The 16,486-nt window shown below is 44.1% G+C and overlaps 1 protein-coding gene across 2 annotated transcripts in view; it reads right to left on the reverse strand.

Moving 5' to 3' along the window:
• Positions 1 to 1,214: 1,214 nt before the first annotated feature.
• Positions 1,215 to 16,486, reverse strand: part of COMMD1 (copper metabolism domain containing 1) — a 62,260-nt gene continuing 46,988 nt past the window's right edge. For both annotated transcript variants that reach the window (XM_082302454.1, XM_082302455.1), the window contains one exon: positions 1,215 to 1,351. In XM_082302454.1, coding sequence (XP_082158580.1) covers positions 1,244 to 1,351 — 108 coding nt within the window. In that variant the 3' untranslated portion in view covers positions 1,215 to 1,243. The remainder of the gene's footprint in view (positions 1,352 to 16,486) is intronic.

Consider the following 16,486-nt stretch of genomic DNA (forward strand, 5'->3'; position numbering starts at 1 on the left):
TCCCAGGAGGACCATCCTGCTCTGTACAAGTGCTGCTGCTCCTGCTGAGCCAGCTCAGTGTGGTGGGACATCCTGCTGTGACCAGGCTGACAAGGCTGCAGCCCTGAACGGAAATGCAGGAGCTGGAAACCCTTCTGGGGGCCTCTGTGAGCGCAGGGGCAGCAGGTACTCTGCAGTTGGGTGCTCCAGCACAGATGTGGGCAATGCAACAGCCAGGAGCCATCTGGGCAGGGCAGGTCCTGTGCCCCTGACCTGCCTCTGGCTGCTTTCTTCACTCAAGTGTTCTACTGACAAGGCTTGGGCCAGTCAGGCTGCCAAGGGCATTTTTTTTTACCCATGTTCTGAATGCGCACCTTGGGTTTCATCTGAGGCTTTCTGAGGTCAAACCAAACCATGACAAACAGGACTGAGAGCAGCCAAGTTCAGCTGTGCTCTGACAAAGGACTGGCCCCTCAAGCACACTGTGCAGCTCTGTGCCAGGGCTGCACCACTGCAGCCCAAGAGCCAGAAGGTGATGAGGGTGGATGGTCTTTGGGGAAGCAGATCAGAAATGGCTTTGAGAGCTCACCAGCAAACAGCTGGATCAGGTGCTCTGCGCATGCAGGACTGCTCCTTTTGGAAAAGCAGCATCTCCCACTGCCCAGGAGCTGCTCCCCTAGCCTGTCCCCTGGCTCCCAGGAAGGTGCAGCCAAGTTGGCCAGCCCTTGGGAATCACTGAATCCTTGGCAGCACAGGGCTCACAGGTACAGAAAGGTGTGCTTGTGCCTCTGCTCCCTGAGCTCCCTGCACCTCATTCTGCTTTCCTGGGCTTTAAGCAGATAGAGCTCACACAGGTGGATTTGTACTATAAAGTCCGTGGTTTGGAAGGATAAACATGAGCTCCCCCTAATCTGCATGTTTCTTCTGCTCATTTCTCCTCTGCCACAACTGGCCAATTTACCTTTGCTGTTCATCCAGCCCAGCATTTACAGCACCTGGAAGACTTCAGGACTGACCGAGGGGAAAAAGAGAAAAGCTGTGCTGCACTCCAAGGCCTGATTATGCAAAGCTTTGTGGAAACAGTGTTGCCGCTGTCTTGGAAAACAGGTTGGGAGGAGGGGATGAGAAAGCTTCACAGTGTGATTTAGCCCATTCCTGGGGTTATAATAGGGATTTAACCACCACCACCAATTTTATGTGCAGAAACAGGAATTATGAAAAATCAACGGTCTGTTTTTTTGTAAGTTGCAATCTCTTTATTTGATTAAGTAGTCTGAGTCAACAAAGTCATACTCTCCTCTATTTCTGACAGTTTCTTCAGCATCTGGCTCACCTTGGCCTCATCAAACTCCAGGCAGAGAAACTCCGATTCCTACAGAAGAAGAGAGAACAATATTTGAGAAAAATAATTACGTTTGATCCCTGTGCAGAAAGAAACATTTGGGGAGGACTTTGACAGCTTAACTCCATTTGGCAATGAGCTTTCTTGTACTTTCCTGTCTGATTAGGAGTGCTAATTTTTATCTGTGATAAAAAAGCAGGTTGGATCTGCCTGAGGAAGATGTGTTTGCAGGAGACCGCATATGAAAGCGTGAACAAAACTCTGGAGTATCTCCCACAACATTCCTTGATTAGGAAGCACTGGAAAAGTCAGATCTCAAGCAGTCCATGAGGTTTTGTGGAGCACCATGCAGAACACAGACCACAGACCCTTGCTGAGTTAACCATTCTCCATGGACACGAGCAGCCCTGGACAGCATCAGCCTATGTCAAGCAGCTGCTGCAAACTGGGACAGCAAAGCCAATGCCTCTTCAGCTCCCACTGAAACTCCCCAGTTTCAGCATCCTTGTTTCCTCAGACCTGACGAGGAAAGTCCAGAGCAGGCTTTCACAGAACAGCTACTGCAGGAGGAGCAGCTTTTCTCACCACCCCAAAATAATCCCAGGTATCTGTAACACATTACAAGTCTCGTTTCACAGAGAGGTCTGACAAGGGCTCTCCTCTCTGTAACCTGACCTCTCACTGCTCCACGTGTGTTCCAGCCACGGGCTGGTTTCTATCCTGCCCTTTGGGGAAGGAGTGGCAGTGCCATGCTATGCAGGGACCTGGTCCTCCACAGGATGACCTCCAAGGCCAAGCTCCTGTTGACATCTCAGGCTTGCCAGCCACAAGTCTGCACCCCGAGTCATGTGAGCCCATCCACAGATTTAATCAGGCCAGCGTTGCCCATGCAACCTTTGAGATCTGCTAAAGCTGATTTCATGGCTTAATCACACGGGGAATGTGAGTGGACAGGAGGAGATGGAAGCGCCTGCTTTTGGAGGAGATGTTTTTGCCTGAGCCTAAGGCATAAGGACTTTTTTTTTGTTCCCCTCTTCAGGTTTTGACAGTCAAAAGGAATGTGAGTTGATCAAAACAAAACTCTTTGATTACACAAAGACATTGCCACTTCATACAAGTGCACTCATTAAACATTCTTTTAGCTATAAAGCAGCTAAAACCCTCCCATGTGGGTTGGACAGTGTCTGGTTATCCACTCTCAGGTAGACCAAGTTAAAACTTGACCCAAGAGGGCTGTAAATCAGGCTGCTCAGAACTGAGCTTCAGTTTCATTTAATGCTTTGTTAGTTTATCTCCTCCATGAAAAATGGAACAAAAAATAAGATGGAGCTGTGGAATACAGAAATCCTTTTTCCTTCCCTAAGGTGTCCTCCAGGAGAAGGACGAATGTGGTATCTCTGCTCATCCTCAGCAGGAAACAAGGCATCCCTTCTGATCCTTCCTATTGCTAAAAAATAATTCAGCCCCATTGGAGTTAAGCAGAACCAAAATGGAACAAATCAGTCACTGACTCCAAGTCCTGAAGCCCAGCACTGCTGCTGCCCAGGCTGGAATCTGGGGTTCAGCTTCAGGCTGGGAAGCCAAGCTGGATGCCCTCAGGAAGGTGTGGGAATGGATACCCATTTCCTGCAGCTGCCTTGGTTTTGTCCCCACACACTTTCCCACCCCTCCTCCCCTTTCACTCCCAAGCCCGGGCTATAAAAAGGAGCTGCAAAACAAAACATCCAAGAAACACAAACTGTCCCCAGCCTTGAATCAGGTTTTCTAGGAGCTGCAACAACAGAATGCTGCAAAAATATTTATACGAGAGACTAAGAGAAGCACGACTTTTTCTGTTTCAGTAACTATACTTAAAACCCCCAAGTATTTTTAGAAAACCAATTGTCATAAACTGAAAACTTAAAAAAAATACAATTGTTCTCTGTTGCATCAGTTTGGCCAGCTACTTAAAATGCTTTCTAGCAACTTTGATACACATAGTATTTTTAAGTTTTAGCCACTACATTGGAACAACAGAAAAACCCTCTCGATTTGCGTATCATTTTATTCATATTCATTTTCACTTGATTTGGAGGCCTCCAACAACAACATTCAGCATTTCAGAGCCACCAGCCAAGGCGCCAGACCCACTCTTAGAAGCCGTCTCCACTCGATGTGGTGCTTGTAAGATCATTAGTGGTTCTTTGTAAAGGAATTATCCCAGCTTGAATTACCAGGAAAGCGCTCTTCACATAGTGCAAAAGCATCAGCTTCGGATGCCTGTGTGCAAACACAGCCAGCCAGCCGAGTGCTTCTGGACTTGTGGCACCCACGCAGCTGCTTCCTGGAGCAGTGGGAGTATTGTAGGGGTTTAGGTCCGATCCTTTTGGGGCAGGCAATGCAGCCACTTGCTCTGCAGAGGCTGCGAGCCAATGCAATTGCACTGCTCTGGAAGATATTTTATTCTCCCGTTTTAGGTTTTGCCTCAGAGTAGGATGTTTTAAAGATTTAGCTGCCCCTTGCGTAAGTAAAACCCTGATCTGTAATGTCACCAAAACTTGCCTTCAAACAGCCTGGTACCTTTCACTGTGATTAAGAACCCACATTAATTTTCAGCCTCCCCAATTTTTTTGGTCAAGCGAGACAAAAAAGAACTCAGAATTCCAACAAAAGTTATTAACAAAAGCAGGAGAGTTCAGAAGTGCTGCTTTTTTGGACAGAAATGGTGGGCTTGGCTCGTATCAAAGCAGCAGGGCTCTGGTTAAACCCGAGATGTGTTAACACAGATGAAAATCTGACTGTTCCCATTACCAGCAAATTAGGCTGCAAACAGAAAAGCCGGTGGGGGATAAACAAAACAAGGAGCTGGTCCCCAAGACATCACTGAGCCGGGACTCGCGGCCAGCTCGCATCACAGGGAGCCAGCACACAGCAAACGTGCCCGGGAATTCACAGCACATCAGCTCCCCCCGCAACACCCACGGGCAGAAACAAATGTCATTTTGCTTCCAAGGCATTCATTAAACACAAAAGACAAAATACTCATTTCAGAATAAATCCACTGCTGATATTTCTTCCCCCTAATTTCCTAAACAAGTGTTAAGAGATTGCTTCTGGATTAAAAGAAAACGTATGCACGGGCTTAGGTACAGGCTAAGGTACAAGCTGCTGTGTCAAAAACTCTGGTTTATCTGATAATGTCAACTCTCCCACTTCTTCCAAATTTGCTACTTCCATGTAAATACTACTCTAATGAAACACTTGCAGGGGCTACCCTGTAAATATCCCAAGTCACAGGTGTAATAGTATTTCAGCAGGAAAATCAATCACAGAATCACAGGATGGTTTGGGCTGGAAGGGACCTTAAAGTTCATCCCTGGGCAGCGACACCTTCCACTAGACCAGGTTGCTCCAAGCCTCTTCCAACCTGGCCTTGAACATTTCCAGGGATGGGGCAGCCACAGCTTTTCTGTGCAAACTGTGCCTCACCACCTCCACAGTCAAGAATTTCTGCCCAATATTTATTCTAAACCTACTCTCTTTTAGTTTAAAACCATTGCCTTTATCCTGTCACTCCATGACTGTGTCCAAAGTCCCTCTCCAGCTCTCTTGGAGCCCCCTTTAGGCACTGGAAGGGGTCTAAGGTCTCCCCAGAGTCTTCTCCATGCTGAACAACCCAAACTGTCTCAGCCTGGCTGAGGTGCTCCAGCCCTGGCAACATCTTCATCATTCTCCTTTGGACTCATTCCAGCAGGTCCATGAGGATTACTGGTCAATAATGGTCAACTATGAGCCTCCCTCCTCATGGCTCAGCACCAGAGCAGGTTTTGCCTGAGCCAATGCCTGCTTACAGGCTTGCATGGTACAGAAATGCAAATCTTGGTTAAAAAAAAAAAAGAAAAAAAAAAAGGAGGGGGGGGGGGATTGGAAAAAAATCCAAATGCCCTCCCCAATTCCAAAAAAGGCAAGAGAAATTACCCCCACCCCCCCAAATCTCAACATAACCAGAAATTCAAAATGGAAATTAGACACTTTTTAGCAGTGCAAGGACACATTCTCCTTGGGAAAGGCACATCCAAAAGTCATTTTTGCAATGATGCTGCCAAGCTCAATCACAGAAGCCTTCCTTCATTGCAGACTGTTCTTACTTACTCGTTACTGTGGGAATTTGGTATTGTGCTGCCCGATGGCAGAAAACAAACCCTGATAAACTCACCCCTGCACGATAAACTTGCTTCCAAACCTTTCTCTGGGTGGCCTCTCCCTGACACCTGGTGCACACCATTCCCAGGTGACTCCCCAGGGCTGCCTGGGTCAGAGGGACCTGTCCTGCCACATGTGCAGAGCTCTCTCACATCCCCTCTTCCATGCAAATATCTGCTGCAGGAATGTCACAATGCACAACATCCATCTTGCATGAACGACCCAAAAAGAAGAAAACCATCAGATTTTAGCTTATATTTCCTTCTTCAAAAATCACAGTAATATGACCTTGAACTGGGTACTTCCACTGGTTGAAAATATTTAATGTCAGATGTTTACGAGAGCAATTTATTTTTGCCATTTAGATTCTCATATTGGGAACATCTGATAAATGATAAAAAGAAAAAAAAAACCACAGAAAGTTGCCACAAACCAATGCAGAATGACAAAAGTGTGAGATGCTGCATTGATTCTTCTATCACATTGCATCAATCGTGATTCCACTGCAAACTTCTGGAGTTATTTTTATATTCATTAATATTCTGCAAGATATACTGGGGGATATGATAATGACAGCAAAATCTAGGTAATTCCTCAAAAAAATGCAATGGATTGCAATCCATTGATTTCATACTCCCACATTTCTGACAATAGCAAGTTCATTACTTTTGATTCAATTCAGAGCTATTTTTTGCTACACATCTACAATCATGCCTTTCAAAAACTCTAATGTAAAGTGCAATTCATTTCCATAATACTGTATGAAATAAAGCAGAAATATTTGTAGCTGCAAATGCCTTTTAATTCTCCATTATTTTGGTATTACATGAACCAGGAACCTCTTAAGCAAATTATTATTACATCCCCATTAAAAAAAAAAAAGTTAACTTGATTGCAGATTTTTTAATACTTTTAATGCAACATCAAGCCTGTAATATCACAGATTAAGGATTGCAGAAAACAGAACAATTCCAGAGGATAAAAGCAGGTCCCTGATACTGTACAGCAAATGTAATGTCATTCCTTTTACATTATCAGCCTTCTGAAAACAGTCCACCTCATATTTTATATCCTACATGAAAAATGAGCATTTATGGATGCAGAGATGCACGTGCTTTAACCTGCTGCTCTCTGTGCCTTTTGGAGGTGCAGCTTTCTTTTCAGGAAGTGTTAAAGAAAAACAAACCCAAACCATAATTTAATCAGTATAACTAATTAGAAGGTAGTGTACTCTGTAGCTTTTACATATTTCACATCAAAGAGCTAACAAGAACAACATTATTCTTAATAATTAACAAGAAAAAAGACAACACTTTTATGAAAGCATTATACGCTTCCTTTATGTCTCTGCTGTTTTCAGACTACTGATATTAACTTGCACTGGTTTCTGTAAACCTTCCAATTTCTCTCTTCTTGATTTTTTAAGAAAATCACATTGATTTGTACTTGTTTCTGTTTTTTGACCTTATGCATTCCCCACATCCCAGCCACAGTGCCCTGCCCTGTGTGCTGCCCCTGCACAGACTCATCACTCCAGGGGTTATTTATCCACTGCTCCACTCAAAACCCTTCTACCCCAGTGTGAAAACGCAGAGGCTGGCAGTGAATGAGTGGTGGACGTCCGGCACAGGTTTGGGATTAGTGATCTGTGATTTCTGCTCACCAGGGAAGGAGCACTCAGCCCTAACTGCAGTTCCCAGATGCTGTGAGGACACAGCTCATCCACTGTGGACAACCCTCAGCCCAAACCCTCGGCTGATTAGGGGAGGCAAATGTTCCACTACTGAGGGCAGCTCGCTGTGGTCAGAAAGGAAAGGTTATGAAAGCCACAATTCTGCTGGTACCAACACAATGCAGAAAGAAGGGACCTGTTTATGCTGACAAAATGCAGATTTCATTCTCATTCATGGATGACTCTTTGCAAGGTTGTACCTGGGACTTTTTATGTGGCCTTACCTGATCGACTGCTGTTTGCTAAGCCTGCGCACCTGGTTCCTCCAACACCCTTTTACAACATCTTCAGCTTCCTGAGACTCAGGCTACCCCATAAAATCTGCTGCAGTCACAGGAGCTTCACAGAATAGAACACCCTTCATGGCTCTCCCTCACTGAAGAGTGGTGAATGTTTAACTCTATATAATGCTGCATTTCCACCCTGTAACATGCTCGGATTAGGCTAAATCCTCTTGGAACTGAGCTGTTGGACAAAATCTCTACCTAAGCTGTTCAGAGGATCCTAAATTTTTAAGACAATTCTTTTTCATGAGGGCATCAAGAAGCACCCTTCTGACCTTGCAGTAAACCTTAAGCTTACCATGTTTTGGTTTTTTTCTCAAAAAAAAACCCAGCATCACAGCACTTCCTATATGAAAAATAGGTATTTAAGGAAAAACCTCCAGGATACTTCTTTCTCTCATTGTCTTGATCTTGGATATGGGCAGAGCAGTCCGGGGAAGGATCCAGCCTGGCACGGGAAATATCGGCTATGTAACTTGGTCATAGCTTGTCCTGGGTTGCAGTGTATTCTATTACCATCCTCAGGAGCTGTTGAAATCAGGTGGGGCAGTGTTTCCTTGCCTCCTCCCCCCAGACTATCTTGCTGTTAATGGCCCATCATTGTCCTGCCGCATGACTCAGAGATAACTCCCTCCGGACTATCTTCTGTTAATGAGCCTAATCAACACTTGGCCTCATGACTCATTACCCCATTGTGAGATGCTCCACCCAGAGGGAGGAACCAAGCATCCCATCGTGGATATAAGCTGAGGCTGAACACCAGAGACAACCTTCCCTCTGGATTTCCAGAGGACAGCAGACTCTTTTTCTACAGGATCACTGCTTCAGAGGACTGCAGCCACCATTCTAGCAGACTGCTACCACCACCCTGCCTAACAGGGACTCAGGTTGTATCTTGACTCTGTCAGTTTGAAACAGTGTTTCATTTTAGTCTTTCTTTTTCTCTTTTCTTTAATTTTCCCCATTAAATTGTTATTCTGACTTGGTGCCTCCCACTGGTTTGTTTTCAAACTACCACATAGCTGAAGGCCACTAAATACAGGGCTGTGTAATCCCAACCAAAGGCACTGGCAGGACTGTTGCCTTCTTGAGATAAGAATGGAATTGAGACAAGGAGATAGAAAGTGTTGTGATCTAACTCCTGGTGTAGGAATGAAAAGTGAAACATCTCTGTATCTAAACTGTTTCTAAAAAATAACGCAAAACCAGACACTCCTCTGATCTCCTCTCTGCCCCTACAGACACTGTTCTGTCCAAGAAAGCACATCAAGACTCTTTCCATTCGAATTCCAGCATCTTTGAAAGCACAGCTGAGCTCGAGCTCTTTCAAACCCTAAAACAGGGAGTGTGGAATGTTTAATCTTTAACAGGAGCATTTTTCCTCTGCTGCTTGACTGGCTTGAGGCAAATAGGTGTAATGGCATGCCAAATAAATCAATTAACCTGCTTAGGCTAATGACACTGTCTTGGGGACCCTGGTATGCAACTCTGGTTGGGTCTTGAGCCAGCTGCTATTTAAACAAAGGTGTAAACAGAGCTAAAATCATTAACTAAGAAATGCATTTGCTCTCCAACTCTTCTTTGCACGAACTTTACTTGCACTCAACATGGTTCACAGATACTCCATGCAGATGGGTTGCAGAGGTTTATCTCACTTCATGTGACTACGAGGAGGAAAGTCCTGCTCTTCTCCTGTCCTGCAGGCATGGCAGCTTGGTCCTTACCCGGAGATGAACTCCAGAGAGCTGTGACTCTTTAAGGTTGAGGCTTATTATGGGAGAATTTATGAAGGCTTTATTTAGGGGTTTGTGGTCAGTCTGTAGAAATCATAGAATAGTTTGGGACAGAAGAGACATTCTAAGGTCACCTAGTCCAACTAGAGTCATCTGGTCCATCCAGAGCAGGGACATCTTCAATAAGACCCTTCCAAGCTGACTTTGAATGTTCTCAAGGATGTGGCACCCACTGCCTCTCTGGGCACTCTGTGCCAGTGTTTCATTACCCTCATGGTAAAAAACTCACTTCTATCTCATCTGAATTTATCCTCATAGACTGGTCATCACTGGTCTAGACTCCATGTGGGACATGGCTCAGAAAAGCTTCATGGGAAATCACCTTGAATCTGTAACAAACCCAGCTCCCAGTTCCCAATTACCCAAAACCTGGAAATTAGCCTGAAAGTTACATAGTATTTCCCCTCTTTTACAAGAAAGCTTCAGGGGATACCATGCAATTCCAGTGTCTGTCACAGCATGCAATCTTAGGGAAAGAGTGAAATATATTTTAAATTTGTATCTATCTTTCTCCCTGTGGATGCCCCAGTGCACATCTACGGATGTCTGGCAGCACTTAAGAGATTTTAAAAGGAAAAAAAAGATAGTGATACCTGTCAAGCTTCACCAAACTGTACAGAGAAGCCCATAAAGCCAGCATAAAATAAATTAAATTGCCTTTGTATCACTGTGAGATTTGAATCAACGCATGTATTAAAAAAACTAAATTTAAAATAAAAACTATATATAACTATATAAGAATATATATGTAGTTTATATAGTTATATGTACTACATGGAAAACTACATAAAAACTATTTTAAAACTACATTTCTGGCAGGGTTCAGGCTCTCTCACAAGGGTACCAGCGACGAGAAAGCTCCATCATCACTTATTCAAGCCCTGCCTGCTGTGTCAGCTCTTCACTAACAGAGTCTCTCAGTGGAATCACTGCAAGGTGAGGTGTTCCTCTCTCAAAGTCCTCTGCAGGGGACCTTAGAGGGTGAATGCCCTTCCTCACTTATGATCTGCATTTTTCTACCTTTTTTGACAGCTGTCCTCGTTTCCTTGCGTCGTATTTTGTTTGGTCGGTGTTTTTAAGGCTGCTCACAGAGCTGAAATATCAGTCTACAGCTTTCCCTAGACATGTTTCATCTCCACATACCCAGGCTAGCCTCTGTTTTATCAATCTTGTAGCACTTAATTGCAGTGTGAAATTAGTCTAAGAAAAAGACAGTCCTTACTCATGCATCTGCTTTTACACTAAATCAAGCTTTTCTAGTGAGAACATTCTTTAGATCTGGAATTCATTTTCATTACATTTTAATCTACCTATTACCTAACAAGGGAATCATTCATCATGGCAAAAAACCTAAAATCAAACATCCCTCATTATCATACCACCCCCCCCCACACACACACTTTCTCAGAATTAAGTTTCAACTGCTTTATGTTATTCTTTACCATTTTCTTAAATGTTTCAGGAAGTACCTTATCACAGCATCAAACCCTCCCTCCTGCCACCGGGGCACGTTTTTGTTACAGGGTATCACCAAGACTGTGCACTTGGTTAACTCCTAAGGACACAAGGAAACTTCAGTGCTTTGAATGTAACTTTTCATTTAATCCAAGCAGTGTCAACCACATTCCTCTCCGTTACTGCAATAAATACTGGCAGGAAAACAGGAATGAACTCCGGGGCTAAGAATTACTTTTATACCAAAACAATCAACACAGTTAAAACAATCTGCATTTAAAAATAATCCCACAGTTAAAGTATGCAGTAAAAACCTGAGCAGAGAATTCCTGACCTTTAGGAGGCTGTGTGACTTGGGATTCTGGCATATTCTGGCTGAGAGTACTACTGGCTTGCAGCAGCCCCAAAACAGATCTCTCTTGCTCCCCCGCAGCTCTTTAATGTTTATCTGTTACATAAATGACTCAGGAATCCATTAATGTCCTGCCTAAAAGTATTACACCAAATATAAAAGCTGAGTAGAAATTAATATCCTCTGTGCACATCCTCTTCCAACCCAAACCATTCTATGGCTCTATAACCCTAAACCAGTTTATTTTCCATGAGAGCAGACAATGCTGGCTCCTGCTGATGGCAAAGGCCAGAGGATCTTGGCTTTTCCACTCCAATCATTCTTCAGTCAAGACCACACCTGGTTTTCTCAGAGAAGAGACCAAAGATTAGAATTACCCTGAATCAGCATTTTGGAGTAAGAATTGTTTAAACCCCTCTTTTCTGCTCCTTTCTGAACACTGCACACCTGCCCTGTGGTCTGAAATGCACTTGGATTGCCTGAAACAAGAGCACATGAGGGGTGTGCAAAGCCTGCTGCTGAAATGCATCAACACCCAGAGCTGAACTAAAATTACGAAGGTGTTTATTTTGGTCGCTGCAAGTTTTGCAAGCGGTGAGTAAAGGCCACGCAAATCCTCTGCTGATTTATGTCTCTTAATGGCAACAGGTAATGCCCTCAAAAAGTCTCATTTCAAAAAGTCTCTATATTCTTGCACCGAAGCTCTGAGATCAGCACAACCCAGCTACAGCAAATACGTTTTGTGCCCAGAGAATCACATTTTTCAGAAGTAATTTTTGAAGGGCAGCTGTTTGAGCCCTTCTCTCCTGGCCGTGTTCTCAGCAAGCAGCAATGCCAGGCATCCATTTGCTCCAGGGTATTTTACCACCAGGGAAGGCAGAGCACAAGACTGGCACAACAGGCCCTCCTCACCACCAGCAGCATCCCCATCTCCTCGCAGAACCACTAATCCTCTGTCCCTGGCACAGTGATGCCACAGATCTGGAATTACAAGCAAATACCCCTTTAAATGGATGGTGAAAATTCCCTGGCTTTTGGGCAGAACTGCTCATCTAAAAATACATAAGCAGGGTACCAAAGGCTTGAAAATATGCCTGCAGCCAGCATGCATTGAGCTGGGCTTTTCTTCTTAAAATATTTAACAAGACAAAGCGGTCAGACTGAACAGGCTCTTTTTTTCCTCCGCTTTTACGGCATTTATCTATAACCTTTCCGATGATCTGAAAATAGAACTTATCAGGACAAAAGGGTCTATGCAGAGTTATGTTGCCACTGCAAACACGTCTTCTCAGTGGGACCAAAATAACTGTATTTGTTCCTTTTCTGCAATTTGAGTGTGTGAACTTACAAGGAGAGAAAAAAAGCCAAATTGGACAAAAAAAATGTCTAAATAATTTTTGGTATTTCTTCCTCATTACTTTCAGAATGCAAACTGCTGTCTTTCAATTCACCATGAGAAGCCTCCCACGGACAAAGGGGGCAACCACATGCTCATAGTCCAGCCTGGTTTACAGCCCCTCCAACACTGGTGCTCCTGCTGTTCCAAAGCAGGACAGGCATCACACTCGAATTTATCAGCAAAACAGCAGCTCCTGCTCAGTGTGGTGCAAAGTCTGCTGAAGACACTGAGAATCTCTGCACTGACCTCAGTGACCTTCGGATCAAATGCACAGAAGTATCAGCATTATTGTGCCAGTGGGGAGACACCAGAGGAATACAGTTCTCTTCTGAAAATAAAGGAAAAGCTACAGATTTGCATTTTTCTTTGCCTTTTTTTTTTTTTTTTTTTTTAACCACAGAGTATGTCCTTGGTAATATTTGCTGCACAATACGTAACTCCTTTTTCTTTTTTTCAGCCTCTTTTCTCGTGTAAGGCAAAAAGCAAAGGCTCACAGTGAAAGCTGAAGCTGGAGGTGCAACCCTGAAGAGACGAGCGTGGGAGGACATTTCTGCCTGAGCAGAATCCCACTGAAGCCAAGGGACTGCCCGCTCTGCCCACACAGCTCTCCTTGCCTCAGTTAAAATTACAACTTTGTTTTATTCAATCCGTGATCTCACAATTCATTCTAGAAATGCATGTAGGCGATAGAATACCAGCTCTGCACTGCAGTCAACACCACACCTGGATTAATCTGTTTAAAGGTCTAATCAGGACAGATCAGGACAACAGTTCTCAAGATGATCCCCAAACCAGCCTGGCCACAAGGATTGTTTTAAGGTTGGAACTTTCATAGTCCTCTTTACAGGCATCACGTTGAACTGTATTTTTTTTTTTGAAAGATAAAAGGTTCTAAGAGAAGTTATCTAATTTTGGTTGACGTCCCCTTCTCAATTCAAGGGCAAGTGGTACTGAAGTAGAAATCATTTCCATAACTGAATTGCAGAGCAGTCATTTAACAATTAATAAGTGATCCACTCAGCATATGAAAACTGAATAGGAAAATAAACACGTGAGAATAAGAGATACCTCTGCACAAAGAAAGGCTTCAGCTCTTCCACATCAGATATTTAATTGGTTGTCTCTTTCTTTTTCTCACTGTGAACAAGGGGAGAAGACAGCAATGAAATATAAAAGACCTTAGCCACTTCTCCCGAGGAAAATGGAGATGATGTGAATGGCTCATTTAGCTTTCTGAGCCTTTGAAGCAGAGGAGAAGTCTCTTTTTTTTTTATTCTCCACAACAGCAAACTGTCTTTTTCGGCCTGCAGCCACAGCTTGGACACCAGCCTTTAGCAGAGCAGGCACATGTCTCATCAGTGATAAATCTGCAACACCGCAGCCTATTTCTCCTGCATCAGGAAAATGTCAGATTTGTGACTGGCTCCCCTTGGCAGATGTAAGGTCACTGCTCTTGCTGTAGGACTGTGAGAAATAGAGTATTTCACTTCCTCCCCATTCCTGGGATTGGGATAAGATGTCCTCCTGGGAGACCAACCTAAGCACCAAGGACTTTGCCTCGTGGACCTCATGCTGGCCTGGCACACCGTGGCCATGAGGGCACCAGGACACCACCCCCTGGCCTTCTCACTGCAGCTCTTGAGTGGAAGAAGTCAGGTAGCATCTCTCAGATAAAAGAAAACTGAATGCTGCTGTGATTTCAGGCAGGGAAATGAGATGGAGAACAGCATTGTGCGACTCAAAGCCACCCCTCCTAAAGAAGCAGGGAATGGGAGGACGATGTGCAATGCCAAATGCTGTTGCCTGGTTTTAGACAGCTGTCCTGAAGTGGAAGTATAGTAAAATCTGTGAGTGGACCTGTGTCCCTAAAATGCACGTGCTTCTTCTCTTTTCAGGCATCAAAACACAGCACAGGATTTTTAGTGATGGGAAGCCTAAGGGTTTGTACTGCTGGTTGTTCTTTCTGCTGCCCTCTTGACCAAAAGGTGCTAACAAAGCCGGGACTAACTGTGCACCATCGTGATAAAAATACCTGGTTTTGGTTTAAATACCTTGCTTTTCAAACCTCCTGCTTCCTGGGAGCTAAGCCCTTACCTGTGAAAGGACTGGGAGGTAGTGGAGACTGTATGGAAAGATTTGGATTATTTTGATAGCTAGTAGGGAAAGAGGGGCCTGCATATAAAGACAAAAATGCCAAAGAGAACGGGGAATATCTGTCTGCCTTCCCTGCCTGCCTGCAGGATTTTCATGTCTCTCCCCACCCTGCTAATGTCTATTAAGTCTTTTCATGTCTATTACATCTTTCTTTAAGGTTAGGAGACAAGAGTTAGCACAGATTTTGCAGTAGCAATAAATAATTAAATTTTCAGGTTTATTTCCTCCCACTCTTTAAGCTTGCTTTTATCTTGAAGCCTGCTGAACGCCACACAGGGATTTTCACTGACCAGCCAACATTTGCACCCCTGGTTTTCCCGTCCTTCTCAAGCCTTCACAACACACACGGAGCTCAGCGGGGTTTACAAAACCCAAATGACTCCTACTCCAAAGCATCATTTCGTCTCCCTTCTGGAGATTTTTTTAAAAATCACACATTAATTAGTAAAGCTGGGTTCAAGTCATGTTAGCTGTTGTCTGTATGCACCACAGAACCTGCCAGCTCTGTGCCTGCGGCACAGCCAAAAGTGGAGTTTCGTTTTCAGAAGGGCCAAATCTGCTCAGAAATTGAAAACCAAGTTTGATAATAGCTAAAAGGTTCTAGGAAAACGGTGGCATGCTGGGCTCCTTGCATTCATTCTGCTCTGCTGTAGACTCGGTAATATAGTGCTGGATGTTATAAAATGTGCCTTAATTTTCTTGGAAAAAAGGATTATCCTGAGATAAAGTATGCTGGGAAGCAGCTTTACATTTGGAATGGCCTTTCATCCCACAAGCCCAATTAGCATTTTTGGAAATAAGTTGTAGACATGTAAAGATACTTCTAAAATATCAGCCTGAGTTATAAAAAAAGTATTGGCACTATGGAGCTCCTAAAATAACCAGGGAGAGAATTTGGCGTTTCTGACCTCCTTTGATTGGATCCCCAATAAACAAGTTCTTGATGAGAAGTCAGAGTTACCATTTAATGGGTTCATGCTACTTCTGTATGCACCCACTTAGCAAAGGACTGCAATTAAGTGCTGATAAAATACCTCAAATTGACATTACAGACCCCAGCTTCTAATTTCAAACCAACACAAGTGGCAGTGTTTGGCTGTGGTTTGGGTTTTTTGTGGTTGTGTGGCAGCAGAGCAGGGGAGGCCCCACGAGCACCCCCCACCCCAAAAAAGCAACAAAAAATGAGTAACTTTCAAAAAAGTAACTTCCACTATACCTTTTGAGAAAGCCAGGCAGTCACACAAAGAAATCAAATACATCTTTGGTGTGCTACAAAACCAGAACAACACACCCTTGGTGCAAAACATCCCAGAGGTGCTTTCCAGAAGGAACACTGAATCCACTCTTGGAATCCCGTGCTACTGCCAAGGGATTAATACAATTTTCAGGCCACTGTTGAATTTCAAACAATAAAATAGATACAGACAACATCAGGTTTGGATTTCTGTTTTTTAACCTCACTGTGTTTTTCCTATCACATGATCTTCCCAAGAGCTGATCCAAGGGGAGCACAGTCATAGACCTTGGCCTGGAAAGACTCAGTGGTCAATCCTCAGCAGCAGCTTCAGAGATGCACTTGAAGTTCAGACAGTGAGGGGCCTTACATCACTCGCCCTCATGAGAAAAAACAAGTAGGGATGAGAATGGACCTGCTGTGAACCACTTGAGAGGAGTCACGAGGGATTTCCCTTTCTGGAAACCTCTGCCAGAGGTTATCCTGAGTGGATAATGCACTCCCCTCCCTCCACTGTCCTCCAGTGGCGCTCTTCAAGAACATGTCTGATGGAATTTCCAGCATGAAATCTCCAAGAAAG

Source organism: Coloeus monedula (assembly GCF_965178545.1).
Source record: "Coloeus monedula genome assembly, chromosome: 2".
In the NCBI taxonomy this organism is placed as follows: Eukaryota; Metazoa; Chordata; class Aves; order Passeriformes; family Corvidae; genus Coloeus; species Coloeus monedula.